The 22,997-nt window shown below is 35.8% G+C and overlaps 1 protein-coding gene and 1 long non-coding RNA gene across 13 annotated transcripts in view; one reads left to right on the top strand and one right to left on the bottom strand.

Moving 5' to 3' along the window:
- The first annotated feature begins 734 nt into the window (after positions 1-734).
- Positions 735-19,165, top strand: LOC141378505 (uncharacterized). 2 transcript variants are annotated; one of them, XR_015512979.1, is made up of 5 exons: positions 735-795; positions 2,972-3,213; positions 10,284-10,369; positions 16,103-17,843; positions 18,323-19,165. It is a non-coding gene; the product is annotated as an uncharacterized LOC141378505 (long non-coding RNA). The 2 variants fall into 2 exon arrangements; XR_015512978.1 differs by lacking the exons at positions 16,103-17,843; positions 18,323-19,165 and having other exon boundaries at positions 10,284-12,541.
- Positions 2,283-22,997, bottom strand: part of coq8ab (coenzyme Q8A, genome duplicate b) — a 22,798-nt gene continuing 2,083 nt past the window's right edge. For 3 of the 11 annotated variants that reach the window (XR_015512905.1, XR_015512907.1, XR_015512906.1), the window contains 14 exons: positions 22,844-22,997; positions 21,545-21,611; positions 20,024-20,098; positions 19,818-19,943; positions 16,072-16,171; positions 13,228-13,368; positions 13,063-13,144; positions 12,898-12,991; positions 10,303-10,444; positions 7,999-8,106; positions 7,513-7,578; positions 7,339-7,425; positions 2,784-3,231; positions 2,283-2,513 (listed from right to left, as the gene is read on the bottom strand). The exon at positions 22,844-22,997 is cut by the window's right edge and continues 65 nt beyond it. Coding sequence is in view for 6 of the 11 variants with exons in the window: in XM_087290026.1 (XP_087146152.1) it covers positions 2,938-3,231; positions 7,339-7,425; positions 7,513-7,578; positions 7,999-8,106; positions 10,303-10,444; positions 12,898-12,991; positions 13,063-13,144; positions 13,228-13,368; positions 16,086-16,171; positions 19,818-19,943; positions 20,024-20,098; positions 21,545-21,611; positions 22,844-22,997 (1,522 nt within the window). In the remaining 5 variants the exon portion in view is untranslated. Of the gene's footprint in view, positions 3,232-7,338; positions 7,426-7,512; positions 7,579-7,998; positions 8,107-10,302; positions 10,445-12,897; positions 12,992-13,062; positions 13,145-13,227; positions 13,369-16,071; positions 16,172-19,817; positions 19,944-20,023; positions 20,099-21,544; positions 21,612-22,843 lie in introns of all 11 variants that reach the window. The other 8 variants (XM_087290027.1, XM_087290029.1, XM_087290028.1 and 5 more) reach the window with 3 other exon arrangements.

Genomic DNA, 22,997 nt, shown 5'->3' with positions numbered 1-22,997 from the left:
GAAAATAAGCGAACTAATGCTTGACAATAGAAGAAATACTGGGTGTAAAGTCTATTTTCTGAACTCCAAATAAATATATTAGTTTCTTGTTTAGAGCATAAGTGTACATGTTATCAGTTTGTCATTTTGCTTTTCAGTTAGATATTTGTACTGTTAAACAAATATATGAAGAGTTTAGATGCACAAACCTCTTAATGCCATCTGAAATTTACATCGAAAATTAGTATTTTTCTAAGCCTTGGTCTTTTGTTTATGTTGAGTTATTTAACTTTAAAGACAATAAAAATGACTTATTCTTTCCCATAAAAGTGATATTAGTGAACCTACACACAGCAGCTTGATAAAATGCCCATTTTAGAAGACTATTTCAGACGGCATTTAGAGGTTTTTGCATCTGAACTCGTGAAAAGGTTTTGCTATGTTGTAATTTTCACTGTGGTGATAATATTGCACGGCCTCAGGGTTGGGTTTGTCAGAGAATCTTTATGTACGTTTTTGTTTAGAATTATAATTGGTTGGAACGTGACTGCTGCTGCAATATTTATTTCTATATTAAGAACTAGAAATCCAATTAATAAAAAAAAAACAGATAATACCGTGGTCTGTCTGGTTACTTCATTTTAAATGACTGCGCTGCCTTCAAACGCAATGGAAAGTAGTTTCGGTCAGTTTAATAAATGGTGGTTTGTATTAATGCGCTTCACATTAAAAGGAAGATTCACAGGCAAATCGCCGTTGTCCGTCATCGTGCCGCACACGAAGGGACATTTAAAAGCACGAAAGGCTATTTTTGAGGTAATATTGAACTTGTATCTTGTAGTTAATTAAACTTGTACTGTAGAAGTACTGTAATACGGTGGTCCGTGTGATTACTCGATTCTGGTTGGCTGAAATGACTGCGCTTCAAACTGAAAAGTAATTTCGGTCAGTTTAATAACTGGTGGGTTGTACGGAAGCACTGAACCGCACGGTGAGGGAAAAATGTATCTCGTTATAACGGCTTTTTAAAGTAAAATAATAAGACATAATGTTAATGTCATTACAACGAAAATGAGTTTCTCCCCCTCATTGTGCGGTTCAGGGCTTCCGTATTGTATTTATGCGCTTCCTATTAATAAACGTACACAGACATATCACACCGCTGTCCGCCATCGCGCTGCGCAGGATAAAAACATCCAGAAACAAAAACAATATTACCTAATATTTCCTTCAGCTTAGTGCATTATTTATCAGGGGTTGCCACAGCAGAATGAACCGTCAGAATGAACCGTCAGCTATTCCAGCATATGTTTTACTCATCGGATACCCTTCCAGCCATAACCCAGTACTGGTAAACACCCATACACTCTTACATTATCTCTCTCTCTCACACTCTCTCTCTCTCTCTCACACACACACACACACACAGGTCAGTTTAATTATATTCAAATCACCTATTGCGCATGTGTTTGGACTGTGGGGAAATCTAATTTATTTATTTATTTTTTTCTAAATTTAAAGGTATTAATATATTATTAATAGACAACTTAAAACTATTGAAATATGTTATTCAAGTATAATACAAATAATTATAATTCTTGTAAAATGCGCTATACAAATATACTTAAAACATTCAGTCATTTTCTTTTCGTCTTTCTCTTTATTAATCAGGGGTGACCACAGAATAAGAATGTTCAGGGTTCATTCTGACTCTGGTGAACCCAAGGTACTTAGAGCAAAATTTCCACTTTTTTTGCTCTTTTTATTGTTACACTTTCTATGTTCTTTCTAATTATGTGCCTATTGCTTTTACTGTTTTTATGCCCATGTCGTTTATTTTTTTCTCTGTAAAAGCACTTTTTGCAGCCTTGTGGCAGTTGAAAACATGCTAGCTAGATTTGTCAAAGTTCCTTTAAGGCAGGGGTGTCCAAACTCTGTCCTGGAGGGCCGGTGTCCTGCATATTTTAGATCCAGCCCCTATTAAACACATCTGAACCAGCTAATCAAGCTCTTTCTAGGTATACTAGACTTCCAGGCAGGTGTGTTGGAGGAAGTTGGAGTTTAACTATTCAAGACACTGCCCCTCCAGGACCGAGTTTGGACACCCCTGCTTTACCATATAAAAAAGAAACCTAAATGTCGTGCACTTTCAGGTAAGTTTGTTAGATTTCCTCTAATTTAGTTCTTAAGGAGTGAAAATATTTGATATTTTCATTTATTGATGTCTGACATCATCTTGAATATGTATATACCTGTAATATTTTCAATTAGGTTCTGCAAAGTCAACAGATATTCCCAAGAAATTTCTGCAAAGTGCATTTAATTATCAACTCTTCATAAACTTGAACACGATTTGTGATTAATGCAAAGATGCTGACATTTTTATTACAGATAAAAATATCATTGATTGTCTCCCGTCATCTTGATTTTAGGTAATACTTTAATTATGTCCTACAAATTTAGATCTGCAACATTTTACATGCAAAACTTTTGAAAGCAAACCACCAGTCTTAAAAAGGACAGTTCACCCAAAACTGAAAATTCTCTCATCATTTACTCACCCTTGTCTTGTCATTTTTTCTGTTGAACACAAAAGAAGATATTTTGAAAAATGCTGAAAACATTGACTTCCATAGAATTAGTTTTTCCTACTTTGGATGTCAACGGTTTCAGGTTTCAAACATTTTTCAAAATATCTTCTTTTGTGTTCAACAAAAAAAAAAAGACACCAAAAATGGTTTGAAATCACTTGAGGAAGACTAAATAGTAATTCCATTTTCATTTTTGGGTGACCACAGTTTCACATTCTCTTATCTTAAATGACATTATTGAAGTATATATCAATTCATCAGCACCAAATGACGCAGTAAAGAAAGAAGAAAAGGTCAAACAAAGTGCATACTCCTCATTTCAGAGTAATGTCTTTGATAGTTTTGGAGTCTGCTACATGTGCACTGTTCATTGAGCGGTTTCCTTGTGTCTCTCTCTCCAGTATTTGGCGTAGGCCTCCTGAAACATGTTCTTGCAGCAGATCTGGGCCTTCAGACGGGAGCAGATAAGGAAGGATCCTCCCATTTTGCGATGCAGAGAGTAGGTTTCCTCCGGCGGTGGAGTCAGACGCTCCTTCAGCATCACTGGAATCAGACGGTGGATCCGTTCAGTCGTACTCTGAGATCCAAAATCAAACGGCTCGTCTGATGAAAACGCTTCGCCGAGGATCATCACCGCATCCACGTGAGCATTCACCATCGACTAAAACCAAGAAAAAGAGTCAAAATATACAGATTATACTAAGAACTGTGCGGCATTTAGACCTGAGAATGTCATTTCTACAAATAAAACTATTAATTTCTAAAAACAATGCTTAACTGAATCAACAAAATATTTTACAAAATTAACAGCAACATTTTACAATAATCTAATTTAATTATGGAGATAAACAGTTAAAATTATTAGCCATCCTGTGTTTTTATTTAATTTTTTTTCAAATATTTCACAAATGATGTTTAGTAGAGCAAGGCATTTTTCACATTATTTCCAATAATATTTTTTCTTCTGTAGAAAGTCTGATTTGTTTTATTTCAGCTAGAATAAAAGCAGTTTTTAATTAAGGTCAATATTATTAGCCCCCTTAAATGTGCAGTATGTAAGTTTGACACCCAGTGGTTGAAGTAGTTTGTGCTTTCCTGGTTCAAAACACACACAAGTGCAGGTTGCCAGATTGAGAACCAACAGGAGCGAGGCTGACTATCGAGACTAAGTGCTGATTTAAATCGTTTTCTAAATACAAGTAACGGCATGCTATAAAAGGAATATTTTCTATATTAAGATTTTTTCCGTAACCAACACCTGAAATTTATATCTTCTATTTCTTGCAGCTGAACAGAAAACATGATAGCATTATCACTGCAGGTACACCTCGTGTGGTTTATTCAGTATTAAATGCTAATAATGCGAGTTTAAATGCCGTTTTACATGACATTTATAGCCATATACTGAAATCAGCAGCAGATGGTTCACCTCAGAACTTGAAAATAAAATGAACCGTTTGAAATTGAACTTTAGAACTGTGAAATAATGCAAACCAACATATATCAGTGATTCAGCATCTACATCTAATAATGTTAAAGAGGTTTAATATGCATTAATTAGATTATAAACCTTATAATTTCCTGAGTGAGTGCATATTCTGTGCTTCTGAATAGCTATTTTTAAATTACATTTTAATTTCTGTTGTGTTTCTGGTGCAAACAGCCCAATTGCTTAGCACTGCAAATCATCTTTACAAAGCGTGTTGTTAGAACACGTGGTTACAATGTAACCCGCATATATATATATATATATATATATATATATATATATATATATATATATATATATATATAATAATCTAATTAATAACCACCTTATGTGGAACTCGGAGTCTGCTACTGTCTACTGGAGGTCCCATTTCGATCACGTATGCAAGCTTTATGCGGTTTTCCAACAAGGCAACCCGGTGTGCTGAAATAAAATTGGCTGAAGTGGCAGTGGGCAGGTTAAAGGGACTAAAACAAAGACAGATGTTTAGGCACGAAACGCACATATTCAAAGCAGAATATTTGAGTTCAGCATTAAACATGTTAAACATGTTCACTTAGCATGTTTCTTAAATATCTGCATACATTTGATGGTATTTTTATGCTTTAGAAGAGTCAAAAACTTACATACAGCACCAGATTTTTTTTTTGTATAACCACTGTTATACATTGACTTGCCTAATTACCCTAACTTACCTAGTTAACCTAATTAATCTAGTTAACCCTTTAAATGTCACTTTAAGCTGAACACTAGTATCTTGAAAAATATCTAGTCAAATATTATGTGCTGTCATCATGGCAAAGATAAAATAAATCAGTTATTAGAAATTAGTTTTTAAAACTATTCTGTTTAGAAATGTTGAACAGAAATTGAGGGAAATATTCAGGGGGGGGGGCTAATAATTCAGGAGGGCTTATAATTCAACTGTACAGTAGAGCTACACAATTAATCGAAAAAAAAGATTGTAATCTCGATTCGACCCCCTAGACCAGGGCTATTCGATTAGTTTGTCATGGGGGCTGGTTCATGAAAAGCATCCCAAACGAAGGGCCGGAGAGATATAACTTGCTATATGAGTGATGACACCACTGCATATTAAAGCCCATATGCTGTATTTGTTATCATAAAGACACCCATGTTGACTTTTTCTACATTAAAATGTGAATATATTGTATTTTGATACTACATAAAAATCCCTGCATTGTACAATAGACTTTTTTTTTATCCTTTTTTCTTTTTTTACAAACATTCAAATGTTGTATTTTAGAGCACAACAAAAACAGTGCATTGCTGAAGTATGCTTCTTCTACATTCAGACACATTCATATGTTATGTTTTGAACTGTATAACAATTATGGATGCAACATTATAGATTTTGGTTGTAAGATTATACAGTCTGAAGAATAATCATGATTTTGCGGTTATCACGTCTAATGTAAATTCAAGCTTTATATTAGGTAAGTTATTTAGAATAACTGTTGTTGCCATCTGCATTCATAAATACAGTACATGATCATTTTAATAATAATTCGTCTAACATATCTTTTGTTTATATTGCACTGAAAGACAGGCACAACCCTCACCGTGAGATGTTTTCTACTGCGTGTGCCTGCAAAGCTGCAAGCGGGTCGGTCCGCTTGTGCGCGCATATTGTCATATATTCTGACATTAGAAATAACAAACTTGCAAGCAGAAAAGACGTGATATGGGAACGGCCGCTGCTGTAGTTAATCCGTGTATGTGCGTGTTAGTGTAATTGGTGAACTTTAAAGTAGCGCACAGTTGGCAACTTGGCATAACTTTGTTAAAATGCTGCAGTTTCGTTTCGTGCGGCTTAAAGAAGCCTTTACGATATCAGTGCAATTCACAAAAGTCCTTTTCTACGAACACATCCAAATGTTTTTAGGCTGCACGTGCCACTCGCATATAGTGACTCACACTCTGCGCAGCCTTCTACTGCAGCTCATGCTATATTGAAAAGAGCACGTCACTTCATAACTATAGCGGCCGTTTTTCGACTGAACTAAATTTATTTTTGATGTCTTAGTCACACTGTTTGGAGGGCCGGAACAAATTGCCTTGGGCCGCCAATTAAATAGCTCAGCCCTAGACAATCATGATTCAGCATTTTTACGATTCTGCCAATCATATTTTCAAGTTCAGCCACACAAGTCTTTATTTTACATACGCTGTTCTAACATACTGTATTTATAAGGTATAATTTACCCAAAAATGTCATTAATGTCATAATGAAAGGATGTATTCGCGGCCGGGAAATCACATGTGACGTGAGTTGACCGTGACCTGTTACTACAGAGAGGGTGGGCGCGCACCTGTGAATGACTACTGTCTACTTTAGTGAACAGAACCTGCATAGGCTGTGAATAACAGGTAATACAGTTGTAAATAACATTCAGTTTGTGGAATAGAGTGATCGTTTGGGAGCCGTGAAAATGAAACCGAAAGCGTGCACATCATTTTAATATTCAAATCGCATTGTAGGAGTTATGATTGCGACAAGCATTTGATATGTTTTTTTCTTTTATAGTGAACACAGAGTGTTGTGCATGAGAATAAACGTTTAACAGTGTCAGTATAACTACTCTAGCCTATATAATGTTGAATATAATGCAAGAGGCAATCTGATAATGACAAATGTCTGATTTTACTAGTAGATTGCAAGCATGTGTCTCAAACATAATAATTCAACATTAGAATTATGAATAGTTGTATTCTGATGTCATCACTTTACTTTGCATTATTGACCAGGACCAATTTAATGTCTGTTTGAGAAATAACAATAATAAAAGCCTACTCATTTTAACCCTTATTTTACATCTACAGAATCATGAGATCCTTATTTTAAGCAAAAAAAACAAAAACAGAAACAATTTTTTTTTTAAATCGCGATTCTCATCTTAGCCAGAATCATGCAGCTCTACTGGATCTGTTCAGCTGGGGGCATCAGACACAATGATATTCCAGGATGGTGGCGCCCTTGCGCTAAAATCTATAGTAAAACATGCCCTTTTCTTCAAAATGGTTACATTAATCGAGTAGAAACCTATTTACAAAATAATGTAAACTTGAGTGCTTCACTTCCAATTAATAACCCTTGTTTTTAATCTCAGCAAATAAAAGACCAGTTGGTATTTCCTGATTTAAAAAAAAGAGCTCTAAATGCTCTGCAGTTTTTACAGTATTATTGTACTTTTTATTAAATAAATGTTTGACTGAAGCATTGGGGTGTTTTCTCAGCAGACTTGTGGATTGTTTTACCTTTGACTCGTATCCGGTCAGAAATTTCATATCAATCGAGCGTTGTAAAACTCCCTCTCTGTTCCTGTCGGCAGCAGCCTTGATAATCTGATACAAAAAAAAAAAGACATTTCATGACATCTAGATATTAATATAATTTAAGTGTGCAGACGATGTATATAAAGTCATATTTACCTCAATATATGTATCTGTAAAACTTGCATTGAAGCCTCTCGTGGCTCCAAAGTCCAACAGTGCGACCTGCATATGAAAAGCAAGCAATATTTACTAGGGCTGGGCGATTTGGCCTAAAACCAAAATCTCGATTAATTGAACAGTTTAACTCGAATACAATTAATGAACAATTATTTTTTGTTTTATGTCAGTTCACTGACAAGTTTTGTACAGGAATTATGCTCACATAATAAAAGTAAGAAGTATAATATCAGAATAATATAATAAGTATAAATCATAATACAAGTATAGATTAGCCCTAACAGAGCGGGGTCATGTGACTCCACACGGGAGGGAAAGTAATTAAAAAAATTGACCTGTAAAATCGATCTTAGATCGATTATAGGTTCTGAATGTCAATTACTTTTCGATTAATCGCCCAGCCCTATATATACTGCAACCGCAATAAAGATTATGAAACGAGTCCAAACAAATAGTGAGAAATACCTTGTGTGTTTGAGGGTCGAAGAAGAAATTGGACCAGTTTGGATCTGTCTGCATATATCGAAACTCGAAAAGCTCACGCAAACACAGAATCAGGATCTGCTCACAGATCTGACAAAGAGAATAATTATGAATGTTATAAATAAAAAATGATGAACGCTACATTAAAGGGATAGTTCACACAAACTCAGTTCTGTCATCATTTACTCGTTTCAAAACCTTGATGAATTTTCTGTTGAACACAACAGAAGATATATTAAAAAATGTTGGAAACCTGTAAACATAGACTTCCATATTAGGAAAAACAAATACTATAAAAGTCAAGGGTTACAGATTTTCAGCTTTCCTCAAAATATCTTCTTTAGCCTTGAACAGAAGGGGATCCATTATGCAAAAACCACTTGTATAACACAGTTGTGTGGCAACACTGTTAATATATAATCAGCCTTTATTGTTAAAAATGATTTATTTTACATACTTTTTTCCCCAAATGTTTAATACCTATAAAGCTTTAAATAGTCTCCTGTTTATCTAACCAACCTTCTGTCTTGTTACAATCCAATTGTGAGATCTTTAAGATCTCAAAACTTCTGGTAGTACCCAGATTAGCAAAGTCTACTAAAGGAGGTAGAGCCTTCTCATTTATGGCCCCCAACTCTAGAGCAGCCTTCGTGATAATGTCCGAGGCTCAGACACACTCTCACAGTTCAAAACTATTTAATACCTATATTTTTAGTAAATCTTACACACAATGCATTAAATAACAGTGTGATGCATGAATCTGCTCCACGGAGGTAAGCGGGCTTGATAAGCACCAATATAACACACTCATTCTGTCTTAATGTACTAAACAATTTGTTAGAAATATTCATATGCTTTACACAGGGCTCGAAATTAACCTTTTTGCTTGGTAGCACCGTTGCTCCTAACTTTAAACATTTAGGCGCATCAGCCAAAATTTAGTCGCACCCACCAATTATGAGCACCGTTACTACAAGTTTTATACAAACATATTTATTGTATTTGAAATCAACACATAATCAAACTAACAAGCAAAAAAAATTATATATATATATATATAAATGCAAGCGTGAGGAAAATATGTCTCAACGAAATCCCGTTATTACAAGAAAATAGATTTTTATAACATAACTGAGTGAGCAAAAGATACACGGAGCGCTCACCGGCCCTGCACGCACTTAAATGAATCTGTTAACGGTATAACTGTGCTGTTCTCACAAGTGCTGTCTGATATTGCACTAATGCTTTTGACACAGATTGTAGCTTATTATATGCATACATGTTAATGTGGTTTATTTTTATGAGTAGCGATATTAGTTTACTCAATGCAAGCCCGTTCGCGATGGTGTACGTGGTGTTCAATTTGACATATAGCTGTCCCTTGCATGGCGGACAGCATCTGGCGATTATATGAAGGATTAAACAGAAGCTCTCGTGCTAGATGTGGCAAACAGTTACCTGAAAACTCCATCCCACAGACTTTTTATAGCGGACTTGAAGCCAATGGAAGTCTTCTACTCTTGGAAAAGTGTAGATAGTGGATTAACATTTAGCACATGATCACTACTAAGATGTTTCAGTATTTATAACTTTAGATGTCATGGTTTCTAAAGCAAAATCTGTCAGTGTTATCTTCATTCTCCTCTTCAGCGCGTTACAATTTTTCGTGGTAGCAGCTCTCTCTGTCATCCCAAGCCAGAAGCGCTGACTGAGTGATTGACAGCTGATATTGACCAATCATTCGCGTTCAGTGCTAGAGCAGTGGGCCAATAAGAAGAGCGTGAAGGCGGGGCACGCATTACGGACTTGGATTTGTTTACTGAAGCAAGTCGACATGACAACTGTTTTAAACCATTCCCGAGCGCTGCGTTTCGCGTTGCAAGTGCAGAGATGCATTCTGCGTGAATTTCTCCCAAATCCGCGCATCTGGTGAACATTTTACAGTAAAAACTGGTCACACATAACAATTTTAAGCACTCGCAGAAATGCTCCCAAATATATTTTAAGGTCGCATAGATAAAATTTCGGGCGCATATGCGATCAAAATGGTCGCAATTTCGAGCCCTGTTTACATGTTTGTTTATATAAATACTAATTTAATTTATAGCACTTCATTTTTGCATCTCGTGTTTAAATACACTCTGAACAGAACTACGCTAATTATTTTCTTTGTTCTTTAATTTCCCCTGGGGATACTCATTACAGCTTCCCTTTAAGGATGAGTAAAAATAGTGAGTGAATCTATCCCTTTAATACTATGTTTGCAGGTACGTATGGACGCTTCACCTCATTCTTGAGCTCCTGTGGCAGATCTTCAGCTTTATCCAAAGGGAAACCGGACACCAGCTCTGTGGTGAGGACGTGTTTACTGCTCAGTTCATCCACAACATTTGGCACTGAGAAAAACGGATGACCCTTCAGTAGCTGCCTGGTATGAGTGAATTGAAGACAGATTTGTGTCAGAAAGTGTCACTGAATGTTCCAGAAAAACTAAATCAAACAAGATGTACTTTATACTTGTTATACTATGCTTATCCAAAATAGCAATTGTGAGGTCAATTTGGTCTGTGATAACTACAGTGAACAGATTGGGTGGGCGATACGGTGGCTCAGTGTTTAGCACTGTCGCCTCACAGCAAGAAGGTTACTGGTTACCTGGCATTTCTGTGTGGAGTTTGCATGTTCTCCCCATGTTGGCGTGGGTTTCCTCCAGGTGCTCCGGTATCCCCCACAGTCCAAAGACATGCGTTATAAGGGTATTGAATAAACCTAATTGTCTGTAATGTATTAAGTGGGTGTAAATATGAGAATGTATGGGTGTTTCCAGGGGCGGACTGGCCATCTGGCAATTCTGGCAAATGACAGAAGGGCCGGACCAATTTTTAAATGTGGGCCGGTCTGTGTTTTTTTTTTTTTTTAAATATGTATTGTTCTTACGTGCAGGCAGCTTTTATGTCTTGCTAGATGTGATATTATGATGATGATGATGATAAAAAAAATAATAATAATAATAACAAATGTTATGCATTTGGCCCAATTGGTGACGGCTGCCTGATTGCAAGATGGGCCGACCCAATCCGAGGTTACCCGGACGTAATCAAAATCCGGCAAGAATGTCATTATTTCACCATCTGTACACCAAAATAAATAGTAAATGTGCGTGTCCGTGGGTGGGTTGTGTTGGTGTGGTAATGTGGGCTGATGTGGCTACAGTGCCAGGGCTGAATTTTTGTCCCAGTCTGCCCCTGGGTGTTTCCCAGTAATGGGTTGCGACTGAAAGAGCATCCGCTGTGTAAAACATATGCTGGAATAGTTGGCGGTTTATTCCGCTGTGGCGACCTCTGAAATACAGACTAAGCCGAAGGAAAATGAATGAATGTATGTATGGAGTTGATGATAATTAAAAATCTAAACTGCTATTTAACTGTTATTTGTTAATTAACAAAAATCAAAAGTTGAAGTACTAAAATTATTTAAAATACAGTAAAAAATGTCGTGTTTGATACAAAAACCTAAATGATAATTAGCAATTTAACCTCAGCCACAGAGAGATTTTTGAGTGCTAAAGTTACTTTAAAATTTTTTACATTTTTTAAATTTAAAAAAAAAAAAAAACTTGCAAGAAAAATAAAATACAAAATAGAAATGAGTAATTAACAAACTAAAAATTTTTAAAATAAATTAATTTTAAAATTAGTGTTTGCTAAATAAAAAGGCAAAATATTATATTGTAGAACTTTAATTCAGAAAACATTCAAAGGAAAAATATTAAAAGGTAAATGTAAATATAAATTTGAAATGTGTTAAATATAAAAGCTAAAATAATATCAAATATTTGGAAAAAGAGGAAAACCTGTAAATTGTTGCTTTGGGATCTGAAAAAATCTGAAGTACTTAAATGACCAAAACTATGAAAAATAGCTAAAAAATTTTTTTGATTTGGCGACAAACAAACAAACAAAAATCACATTTAAAAAAAAAAAAAATTAAATCATTAAATTTAAAAAAAAAATTTGGGCTGCACAATATATCACGTTTTAGCAAAGTTATAGCAATGTGCACATCCACAGTTGTCACATCACAGGATCTGCAATGTGGAGTCTTAATTATACTTGACCAGGAGACACAGAACAAATGTGATTTGTAGAGTTTAACCACAAGTGAAAAGTTGATCATTTTTCATGCATTTTTAAGGCCTGTGACTGTTAAAATGTCAAGAGTTTAAAACATTTCGCACAAGAAATTGCAAAAATCACACACATACGCAAAAACCCTTTCTTAGAATTTTTGTCTTGTTTCTAGTCCAAATACAAACATTTCAATCTGAAAACAAGATGATTTGACTTCAAAAAACATAAAGAACTATTAAAATACAAAGCTAATTTAAAATATTAATAAAATAATATCTATTGAAAGCTTAACCTTAAGAAATAAAGGCTTCTCAAAGCCAGTTAACGAATATTAAATGTACTACGTTCCGAATCAAAATTCATACTGTACAATTACTCTGTAAAAATTACAAAAAGTCAATAAATTTTTTTGTTGCCTGAACTTATTTTAATAAGTTAAATCATTCATTCATTCATTTTCTTTTCGGCTTAGTCCCTTTATTAATCTGGGGTCGCCACAGCGGAATGAACCGCCAACTTATCCAGCATATGTTTTATGCAGCGAATTCCCTTCCAGCTGCAACCCATCACTGGGAAAATAGTTTAATCAGGTTAATCAACTAATTTTTTTAAGTTATAAAAAGTTTAACTTAATATTGGAAGTCAGTTTGATTTATGTAAGCTGAAAGGACTTGAAAAGTTGATTTGATTCCAACTAAAAAAGTAAAGTCAGCAAGAATGCTTTTTACAGTGTAATTCTTCCAAAACTCACTGGAATTTTTTGGCACATTTGGCCTCCCGAATATAATCACACTCGAGGGCCAGTTCTCTGCTCATGACCTCAATCAGATGCTCAGGAAACAGACCTGCGGTAGATCAGATCCAGATACAGCAAAGCTCAAATGATAAATAAACTCTGCTAAAACAGGACTCAGACCTTCAGGCAGAGCATGGCTGATGCTGAGGAGAGTCAGCAGGTTGTTGATGTCGCTGCTGATGCTCTTCGCCACTCCTGGATACTGATGATGTTGATGAAGACGATCAAGATTGGTCATTGAAAGCCAAAAAACACACAAGAGATAAACGCAAGCAGTTCTGGTACCTGGATTTTCATGGCCACTTCTCTGCCGTCCTTCATGCGGGCGAGATGAACCTGTCCGATAGACGCCGCTGCAAACGGACGCTCCTCGAAATACTCCAGATGATCCTGCCAGTTTGGACCCAGATCACTGACAACCATTTTCTGAGAAATTATAGAAACGAAGACCTTCTGACTTGTGTGATCCTAATAAAAAGGCTAAAATAAAATGGGCTGATGTGTAAAATTAGCATTAGCTGCTAACATGAAAAGTATATTGATATAATTAATGCACAAGTTGCTAACATAATTAGCTTGCTTATAAACAAAATGTTGCTGACACGAGTAACATGAAAATTTTGCTAACATGACTAGCATTGGTAGAATTAATTCACAAGTTGCTAGCATGTTTACGCATGAATTCACTTGTTTGTTAACATGTTTCTAGCATATGATGTTTCTAGCATGAACTATAATTAACGTGTTTCTAGCATAAGCTACTATGTTTCTAACCTGGAATAAGCATGCTCCTAACAAGGCTAGCATGTTATTAGCACTTATTAACCTGATGCTAACATGATTAACATGCATAACAATATTAACATGCTGCTAACCTGTTGCTAGAATTAATTCACAAGTTGCTAGCATGTGTGAGCAAGAATCTACATGTTTGTTAACATGTTTCTAGCATGAACAACTAATATGTTTCTAGCATAAATAAGCATTCTGCTAACAAGGCTATCATATTAATAACAATAATTATCGGGATGCTAACATGATTTACATGTTAATAGAATTCATTCACAAGTTGCTAGCATGTTTTTGCATAAATGCACTTGTTTGTTAACATGTTTCTAGTGTGAACTATAATTAAAGTGTTTCTAGCATGAACTACTGTTCTAGCGCGAATAAGCATTCTCTTCACAAGGCTACCATGTTATTAGCACTAATTTACGTGATGCTAACATGATTAACATGCATAACACAATATTAACATGCTGCTAACCTGTTGCTAGAATTAATTCACAAGTTGCTAGCAGGTGTCAGCAAGAATCTACATGTTTGCTAACATGTTTCTAGCATAAACAACTAATGTTTCTAGCATAATTAAGCATTCTGCTAAAAAGGCTATCATATTATTAGCACTAATAAATGTGATGCTAACATGATTAACATGTTGATATAATTAATTCACAAGTTGCTAGCATGTTTTAGCATGAATGCACTTGTATGTTAACATGTTTCTAGCATAAACTATAATTAAAGTCTTTCTAGCATGAGCTACTGTGTTTCTAGCATGAATAAGCATTCTACTGACAATGCTATCATATTATTAGCACTAGTTAATGTGATGCTAACATGATTAACATGTTGATAGAATTAATTCATAATTTGCTAGCATGTTTTAGCATTAATTTACTTTTTTGTTAGCATGTTTCTAGCATGAACTCCCATGTTTTTAGCACTAATAAGCAAGCTCCTAACAAGACTAGCATATTATAAGCATTAAATAATATGCGGCTACCGTGATTAACATGTTAACAGAAATGATCCTCAAGTTGCTAGCATGTGTCAACATGAATCTACATGTTTGCTAACATGTTTCTAGCATGAACTACTGATATGTTTTTTGCATAAATAAGCATTGTGCTGACAAGGCTATCATATTATTAACACTGATTAGCATGATGCTAACATGGTTAACAAGTTGATAGAATTAATTCACAAGTTGCTAGCATGATTTAGCATTAATTTACTTGTTTGTTAACAGGTTGAGCATGAACTACTGTTTCTAGCACAGATAAGCATTCTCCTAACAAGGCTAGCATATTATTAGCATTAATTAACATGCTGCTAACCTGATTAGCATGTTGGTAGAATTAATTGACAAGTTGCTAGCATGTGTCAGCATGAATCTATGTTTGTTAATATGAACTAATATGTTTATAGCATGAATAAGCATTTTGCTAACAATGCTAGCTTATTATTAGCACTAATTAATGTGATGCTAACATGATTTAACATGTTGATATAACTAATTCACAAGTTACTAGCATGTGTCAACATGATTTGCTAACATGTTTCTTGCAAGTTATAAAGGTAGCATGAATTAATGTTTCCAAACATGATTTTAGCTTGGTATGTTAACATCACTTAGCATGATATTAGCATGGTTCTAACATGAATTGCATGTTACTAAATTCATATGACTAAAATAAATGTTGCTAGCATGTTTGTGCATGAATTCTCATGTTGCGAACATGTTTCTAGCTAGTTGTAATGGTAGCACGAATAAGCATGTCTGATAGCATGTTTTTATCTCAAATGTGTTAGCATCATTTAAAACAATACTAGCATACTTCTAACATGAATTGGCCCATTGATTAACATTAATATGTTCCTAGCATGTTTTTGTTTTTATCTCAAATGTGTTAGCATCATTTAAAACAATACTAGCATGCTTCTAACATGAATTGGCCCATTGATTAACATTAATATGTTCCTAGCATGTTTTTGTATTAGTTCATGTATTGCTATCATGTTTCTAGCGAGTTTTATTGGTAGCATGAATTAATATGTTTTAGCTTAAGTAAGTTAGCATGCCTCTAACATGAATTGACATGCTGACTAACATTAATATGTTGCTAATGTTTTTCTAACAGATTAACATGTTGATAGCACAAATTAGCTTAGCACAAATAAAATATATTATAAACTATGCTTCAAAAAAAAAATATATATATATTACAGATATTAAATGATAATATAAATGTTTATGACCCTTAAAAAATAAATTCATAAAAAAATTAAAGATATAAAATGAGGACTAAGTAGGCAAATCTGTCTGTTTGTGTTTTCAACTCTCACATTTGAGACTATACCATCGTTTGCTTGGCAGGCATGAAGTCGGCGCTCTGTCGAACCCGCTCGAAGATCTTGGCAAGCTGAGGGTTTATAAAAGCATCATCTGCAGACAGAAAACTCCAGAATCAGTGTGAACTCACTCCAGTATCTGAATATATCGATGACTTGAGCAGCACGAACGGTATGAAGCGCTAAACACTATTGTGGTCAGCTGGTTTTCTTATTTTGGGTTGTGACATACTCCAGCTTGCCGAGCCGTTCACTTCAATGACATGACATTTACCACATTATTACCCTTTGGAGAGACCACAGCATGTAAACACAGGCTTAATGTGATCTTGTCAGCCTCCTGTCAGGATCTAATTTCTGTTTAACAAGTAGAAAGACCATATTGAGATGAAGGGCTGTAAAATTTACCATGATATTTATGTCACATTCTTCACCCTAAAAAAAACAGTGAAGAATAAGTGTTTGACTTCATGTTGTTAACATCAGCACAGACAGAGCTCTCCCTTAGTGTGTGTGTACGTGTTTTTGTGACATATTAGGACACAAATCTGTATAAAGACATGGGTATGACACAGTTATTACAAAAAGGAGGTGAAATATGAGGACATTGGTGACGTCCTCGTTTCTCAAAATGCTTATAAATCTTACAGAATGAGTTTAATCAGAGAGTAAAGCTGCACAAAGTCTCCTGTGATGGTTGGGTTTAGGGTAGGGTGGGGTGAGGGCAATATAATATACGGTTTGGACCATTTAAAATGAATGAAAACCCATGTAATGTCCCCACTTTTCACAAAAACAAACGTGTGTGTGTGTGTGCGCGCAAAATGAGCCAATATTGAAAAGGGTCATGAATCACCAAAACACATTTTTTTGAGAGGTTGACATGTTTGAGATGTTGACAGTCAATATATGTCCCATGTCACTAAAAACACTATTAGGACACCTACAGTGCATCCGGAAAGTATTTATAGCGCTTTACTTTTTCCACACTTTTTATGTTACAGCCTTATTCCAAATTGAATTAAATTCATTTATTTCCTTAAAGTTCTACACACAATACCCTATAAGGACAATGTGAAAAAAGAGTTTTTGAAATGGTTGCAAATTTATTTAAAATAAAAAAGCAGAAAAAGCACATGTACATCAGTATTCACAGCCTTTGCTCAATACTTTGTTGATGCACATTTGGCAGCAATAACAGCCTCAAGTCTTTTTGAATGTGATTCCACAAGCTTGGCACACCTGTCTTTGGTGTCACACCTGTCTTTTGCCCATTCCTTTTTGCAGTACCTCTTAAGATCTATCAGGTTGGATGGGAAGCGATGGTGTACAGCCATTTTCAGATCTCTCCAGAGATGTTCAATAGGATTTATGTCTGGGCTCTGGCTGGCTGGGCCACTCAAGGACATTCACGAGTTGTTGTAAAGCCAATCCATTGATATTTTGGCAGTATGCTTTGGGTCATTGTCCTGCTAGAAGAAGAACCATCGCCCCAGTCTGAGATCAAGAGCACTTTAAAGCAGGTTTTCATTCAGGATGTCTCTGTACATTTCTGCATTCATCTTTCCCTCTATCCTGACTAGTCTTCCAGTTCCTGCAGCGAAAATCATCCCTACAGCATGATACTGCCACCACCATGCTTCATTGTAGGGATGATATTAGCCTGGTGATGAGCGGTGCCTGTTTTTTTCCAAATGTAAGGCCTGGCCTTCACTCCAAAGAGTTCAATTTTAGTCTCATCAGAGCAGAGAATTTAGTTTCTTATGGTCTGAGAGTCCTTCAGATGCCTTTTGACAATTTCCAGGCAGAGAGTGTCTTCCATCTGGCCACTCTACCATACAGGCCTGATTGGTGGATTGCTGCACAGATGGTTGTCCTTCTGTAAGGTTCTCCTCTCTCCACAGAAGAACGCTGGAGCTCAGACAGAGTGACCATTGGGTTTTTGATCACCTCCCTGACTAAGGCCCTCCTCCCCCGATCACTCAGCTTAGATGGCCGGCCAGCTCTAGGAAGAGTACTGGTGGTTCCAAACATCTTCCACTTACGGATGATGGAGTCCACTGTGTTTATTGGAACTTTCAGAGCAGCAGAATTTTTTCTGTAACCTTCCCCAGCCTTTTGACGCGAGGCAATCCTGTCTCGGAGGTCTACAGACAATTCCTTTGTCTTCATGCTTGGTTTGTGCTTTGAAATGCACTGTCAACCCTTATATAGACAGGTGTATGCCTTTTCAAATCATGTCCAGTTAACTGAATTGACCACAGGTGAACTCCAATGAAGCTGCTGAAACATCTTAAGAATGATCAGTGGAAACAGAATGTACCTGAGCTCAATTTAGAGCTTCACAGCAAAGGCTGTAGATACTTCTGTAAATGTGATTTCTCAGGTTTTTTTTTAATTTTTAATAAATTTGAAAAAATTTTAAAAACTTTTTTTCACATTGTCATTATGGGGTATTATGTGGATTTTTGACAAAATGCATGAATTCAATCCATTTTGGAATAAGGCTGTAACATAAATATCAAAAAAGTGAAGCGCTATCAATACATTCCACTGTATATTTTACAAAAAAGTGGAAATTGGTTGTTTTGCGTTGTTTAGAGCAAATTTGTTCTTCCGGTTTGAAAAGAACGTCATTGAGATCAATGTGTAAATTCCAATGTGGAGATTGGCTGTCTGTACTGGCCAGTACACAGTGACATGTTTCAGCACATTTGTTCATTAATTCATAAACACTTAGTTCGAACCAATCAGCGCTCTCTATTGTGCAATGAAGGTTTTGTTTCCATTTCACTGTGATGAGAGCGCAGCTCTCACATGTGTGGATTACAGTAGTCTGCTCACACGCAAAAAAAAATATGTTTGTAAGGAACATTTTTACACAAGAACTCTTTGAATCTGGAAATGGTTAAAAACGGATTTGTCGCTGGTCTTTTGTTAAAGACGAAGTTCCAGTTGATTGTCCTGTCTTTGGTAAGTGTGTGATTAACGTTCTTAGTTAAAGTTAGGTACCTTTTATTTGTTAGTTAAGTTTACAGTAATGTCACTACAATATAATAAACTTAAAATCCTCCACCTCCTTCTCCCCAGCATCTGTGTTTGTGTTGTCGGTGTGAAAATCAGCTGTAGTGCAGGTACAGAAACTCCCCTTTTCATGCAAACCCTTCCCTCTTTCGCCACTCGACACTCTCACCTAAAGCTGGACTCACCCACTTTCCTTACTTTTCAAACTAGGGGTGTGAAAACGGGGGTTTCATGGCCCTTTAAGGTGATATATTTCTGGATGTTATGCCAAGTAGTGAAGTAATAAAATGATTTTAAATGATTTAAAATAATCAAATTAGTAATGACAAATTGAATTTACATGAATAATGCTAGGATGTTGTGTCATTTCAATTATTAGATTAGTTAAACATAATAAAATATTAACATAGAATTAAACATAATAAAACAAAATAAAATTTAGTAATGTTGCCTTGGAAAATGAATAAAATCAAATTTTTTAAGTGCTAAAGTGGTTATAATTAAAAATAAAAGTACATTTTAAACGACTCTGCTCATTTTAAATATGTGGTTTGTAGCAAAAGTCATTTTCTGATAAAGTTCTACAGAATAGCCTTCATTTAAAATAGAAATTGTTTTGCAACAGATATATTTATCAATTTAAGCTATGCTAGCTGAATAACAAGAATCATTTTAAGTTAATTCTGCTTTGCATGAACAGAGTTGTCATCTCTTACCCTGAATACTGAGCATCTGTCCCAGTTTAAGAGCCGCTCCTCTCACTTTGCACAGCGTCCGAACAATCCTTTCAGCGTTGGCTTCAGATATAAATGGATTGGAGTCAAGAATGGCTTTTTTCTGTCCTGTAAAAGAGAATATGAGAATCAACTAAACCAAAATCAACTAAATCAGCAACACTACTGAACCAAGCACGTGTTCTCACCTGAATTATCTCGAGATGCAAAACTTTTCTTGGCCACTTCAGCGATGGCTCCAATGCCCAGGCCAACAGCTAATCCTGGGTCAATAATGACAAATCATACATCTGTTTGTTTGCCGAAGCATTTAACAAGATAATAAAAGAGACTTTATGAAAGAATAATCATGCATTCATCATTTTTTAATCCATACAAAGTAAAAAACACTTTCATTTTTTCATAATATCCACTACAGCTTCAGCTCTTTTCTCTGAGAGTCTGAAACGATCAGTTCAATGATCCGGTCTGTCTAAACCCCGCCTTTTTGACAGCCTACTCTGCGCTGACTGGTCATATGACCCTACTCCAATTGTCCAGATGTCATTATTCTGCTCTAATTGTTCAAATGGCTCTTCCCTGCTCTAATTTGTCTGTTTGCCCTTACTTTGCTCTAATTGGTCAGATAACTTTATTCAACTCTGATTGGCCAGATTTCCCTTCTCAACTCTGATTGGTAGGATGGCTCTACTCCAGTTGGTCCTTTGACCGTGCTGTGGTCTTAGTGGCCAGATGGCTCTACTCTAATTGGTATTTTGACCCTGCTCTGCTATGATTGGTCAGATGACTCTACTCTCTTCTAATTTGTCAAATGGCTCTACTCTGCTTTAATTGGTCAGAGTGCTCTACTTCAATTGGTCTACTCTGCTCTGCGCTAATTTGTCAGATGACTCTACTTTAATTGGTCTGTTGGCCATTCACTGATCTAATTGGTGAGATGGCTATACTCTATTCTGATTGGTATGTTGACCCAACTCTGCTCTAAATGGTCGGATGGTTCTACTCTGATTGGTCAGAGTGCTCTACTCTACTCTAATTGGCCTGCCGACCCTACTCTGCTCTGCTCTGATTGGTCAGATGGTTCTACTCCGATTGGCTTGTCGACCCTACCTCTGCTCTAATTGGTCAGAGTGCTTTACTCCAGTTGGTCTACTTTGCTCTGCTCTAATTGGTCAGATGCCTCCACTCTGATTGGTCAAAGTGCTCTACTCCAGTTGGTCTACTCTGCTCTGCTACAATTGGTCAGATGGCTCTATTCCGATTAGTCTGTTGACCCTACTCTGCTCTAATTGGTCAGATGAGCCTACACTGCTTTGTTCTGATAAGTCAAGGTGGCCTAGTTTGTTGTGACTGGTCTACCAGTTATAGAATGTGTTAGACACTTTTAACGTTTGAGCATAGTCCTCATATTGTTGTAGGTTCATACAAAGTACTTTCAACAAGTGGATAAAAACAAACTCTAATCAGTCTCAGCTACAACTTTAGGGGTTGAGAGTCAAAGTAGATATTGCTCAGAGAAACCAATGATTATAGATTACAAATTGCCATAATTGTTAAAAACCTACTATGGCTATTGCATGCAGCAAGACCAGGGAGTTCAGAATTACTTTGCAGACCTTTTACATTTCACAAACAGAGATATTATACATTATATGAACGGTAATACACAAAAAAGGCAAATTAAGTGCATATTAATACTGTCATCTCACCTCCAAAGTTCACCAATCTTCCAAGCCTTGTGACAGGCATTTTTCTCTCTCTTGCACTTTCACTGAGCTAAGAAAAACACATTATGAAAAATAATTAGGCAGAAAGGTTATGAATACTTTAAGTTCAATAGTTTCTAATCATTTTTTGAGTGTAGCCAACAAGAACGTTTACAGTTCGCTGAGCTTTAGTATTGTCACGATACTAGAATTTCCAACTTCGATACGATGCCTTGAAAAATACCATTATTCAAAAACACTGTCGATACCATAGGGAACAAATTCCACAACATAAAAAATATACAAATAAGTAAAAAGATAACCCATATAATGCTTATACTTGGTACATTAGCATTCCTCAAGTGCCAAGTGCAAAAGGCAATACATTACAATAAAATAAAAATAAAATAGTGCAATCTCATCTTATTTTATGATAAAAACAAAAGTGTTTGCAGGGCTCAACAATAAGGACTGCCCGATGGCCCGGGGCCAGCGTATGAGATGCTCGGGACAGTAGACAGGATCGTTACTGGCCCGATCGGGCCACTAATGCCCTGTAACTAAAGTTTGATTTGCCTGTGACTATTTGTCAATTGCGTGCAAATACAGTCAGAATAGAGAAACCATTTGTGTTTTTCAAATGCTACCTTCTTGGTTCCTCTTATCTGATTGGCTGTTGTGAGCATGTTATTTTTTTTTTCCGTAACAACCAGTAAAGCTAAGAGACAGCAACATGGCGGCAACATCAAGTGATGATGCTAAAGGAAAACATTTGTCTCTAACGTCTTGGAAGCAGACATTTACGAGGGTAAACCACGACAAAAAAAAAAGTGATGTTTTGTATAGTTTGCCGTTAGTTTGGCAGGTCAGTCATCCTTTGTTTTGCAATAAAATACTTGCACATTTTGCTACTTTTGTTTGCAAAACACTTTAACATTTTTTAAATATTTAAATTCTAGATTTACAAACATTTTGACATTTTTTTTTATTTGTGGCTAAGAAATAGCAATTAACTTTTTTTGGTGGGGCCAGTGAAAATATTGGCAGGGCAAGTAAAAATCTGAACCACTGGTCCGATCTGGCCAGTAGAAAAAAATCCTTAGTGTTGAACCCTGGTTTGAATCTTATTAATTGATGCTGGTGAGAAGAGAGACTGTGAGAGAGCAAAGCCAGTATTGATACCAACCAAATGCAAAATTGGATCATTTAAAATATTTCCGTATTAATATTTACACTGAAATATTTTACATGATACAATCTTGCTTTTTTATTGATATTTTTGACAACAGTAGTGTGCAGTACCTTTTGGTTGTGTTTTCTGGAATCTGCTTTAACCCCTTTGACCCCTTCTTTTTTCAGTGCGCTGTAATATCTGTGATCCTGGTGGAAGAAACCGATCTGACTGTAAATGTGCTGTTGATCTGGATGAATCTTTCCAAATAGCCTTGACAGATGT

Source organism: Danio rerio, chromosome 17, assembly GCF_052040795.2.
Source record: "Danio rerio strain M-AB ecotype USA chromosome 17, GRCz13ab, whole genome shotgun sequence".
Classification (NCBI taxonomy): domain Eukaryota; kingdom Metazoa; phylum Chordata; class Actinopteri; order Cypriniformes; family Danionidae; genus Danio; species Danio rerio.
This window is presented reverse-complemented; position numbering and strand designations above follow the sequence as displayed.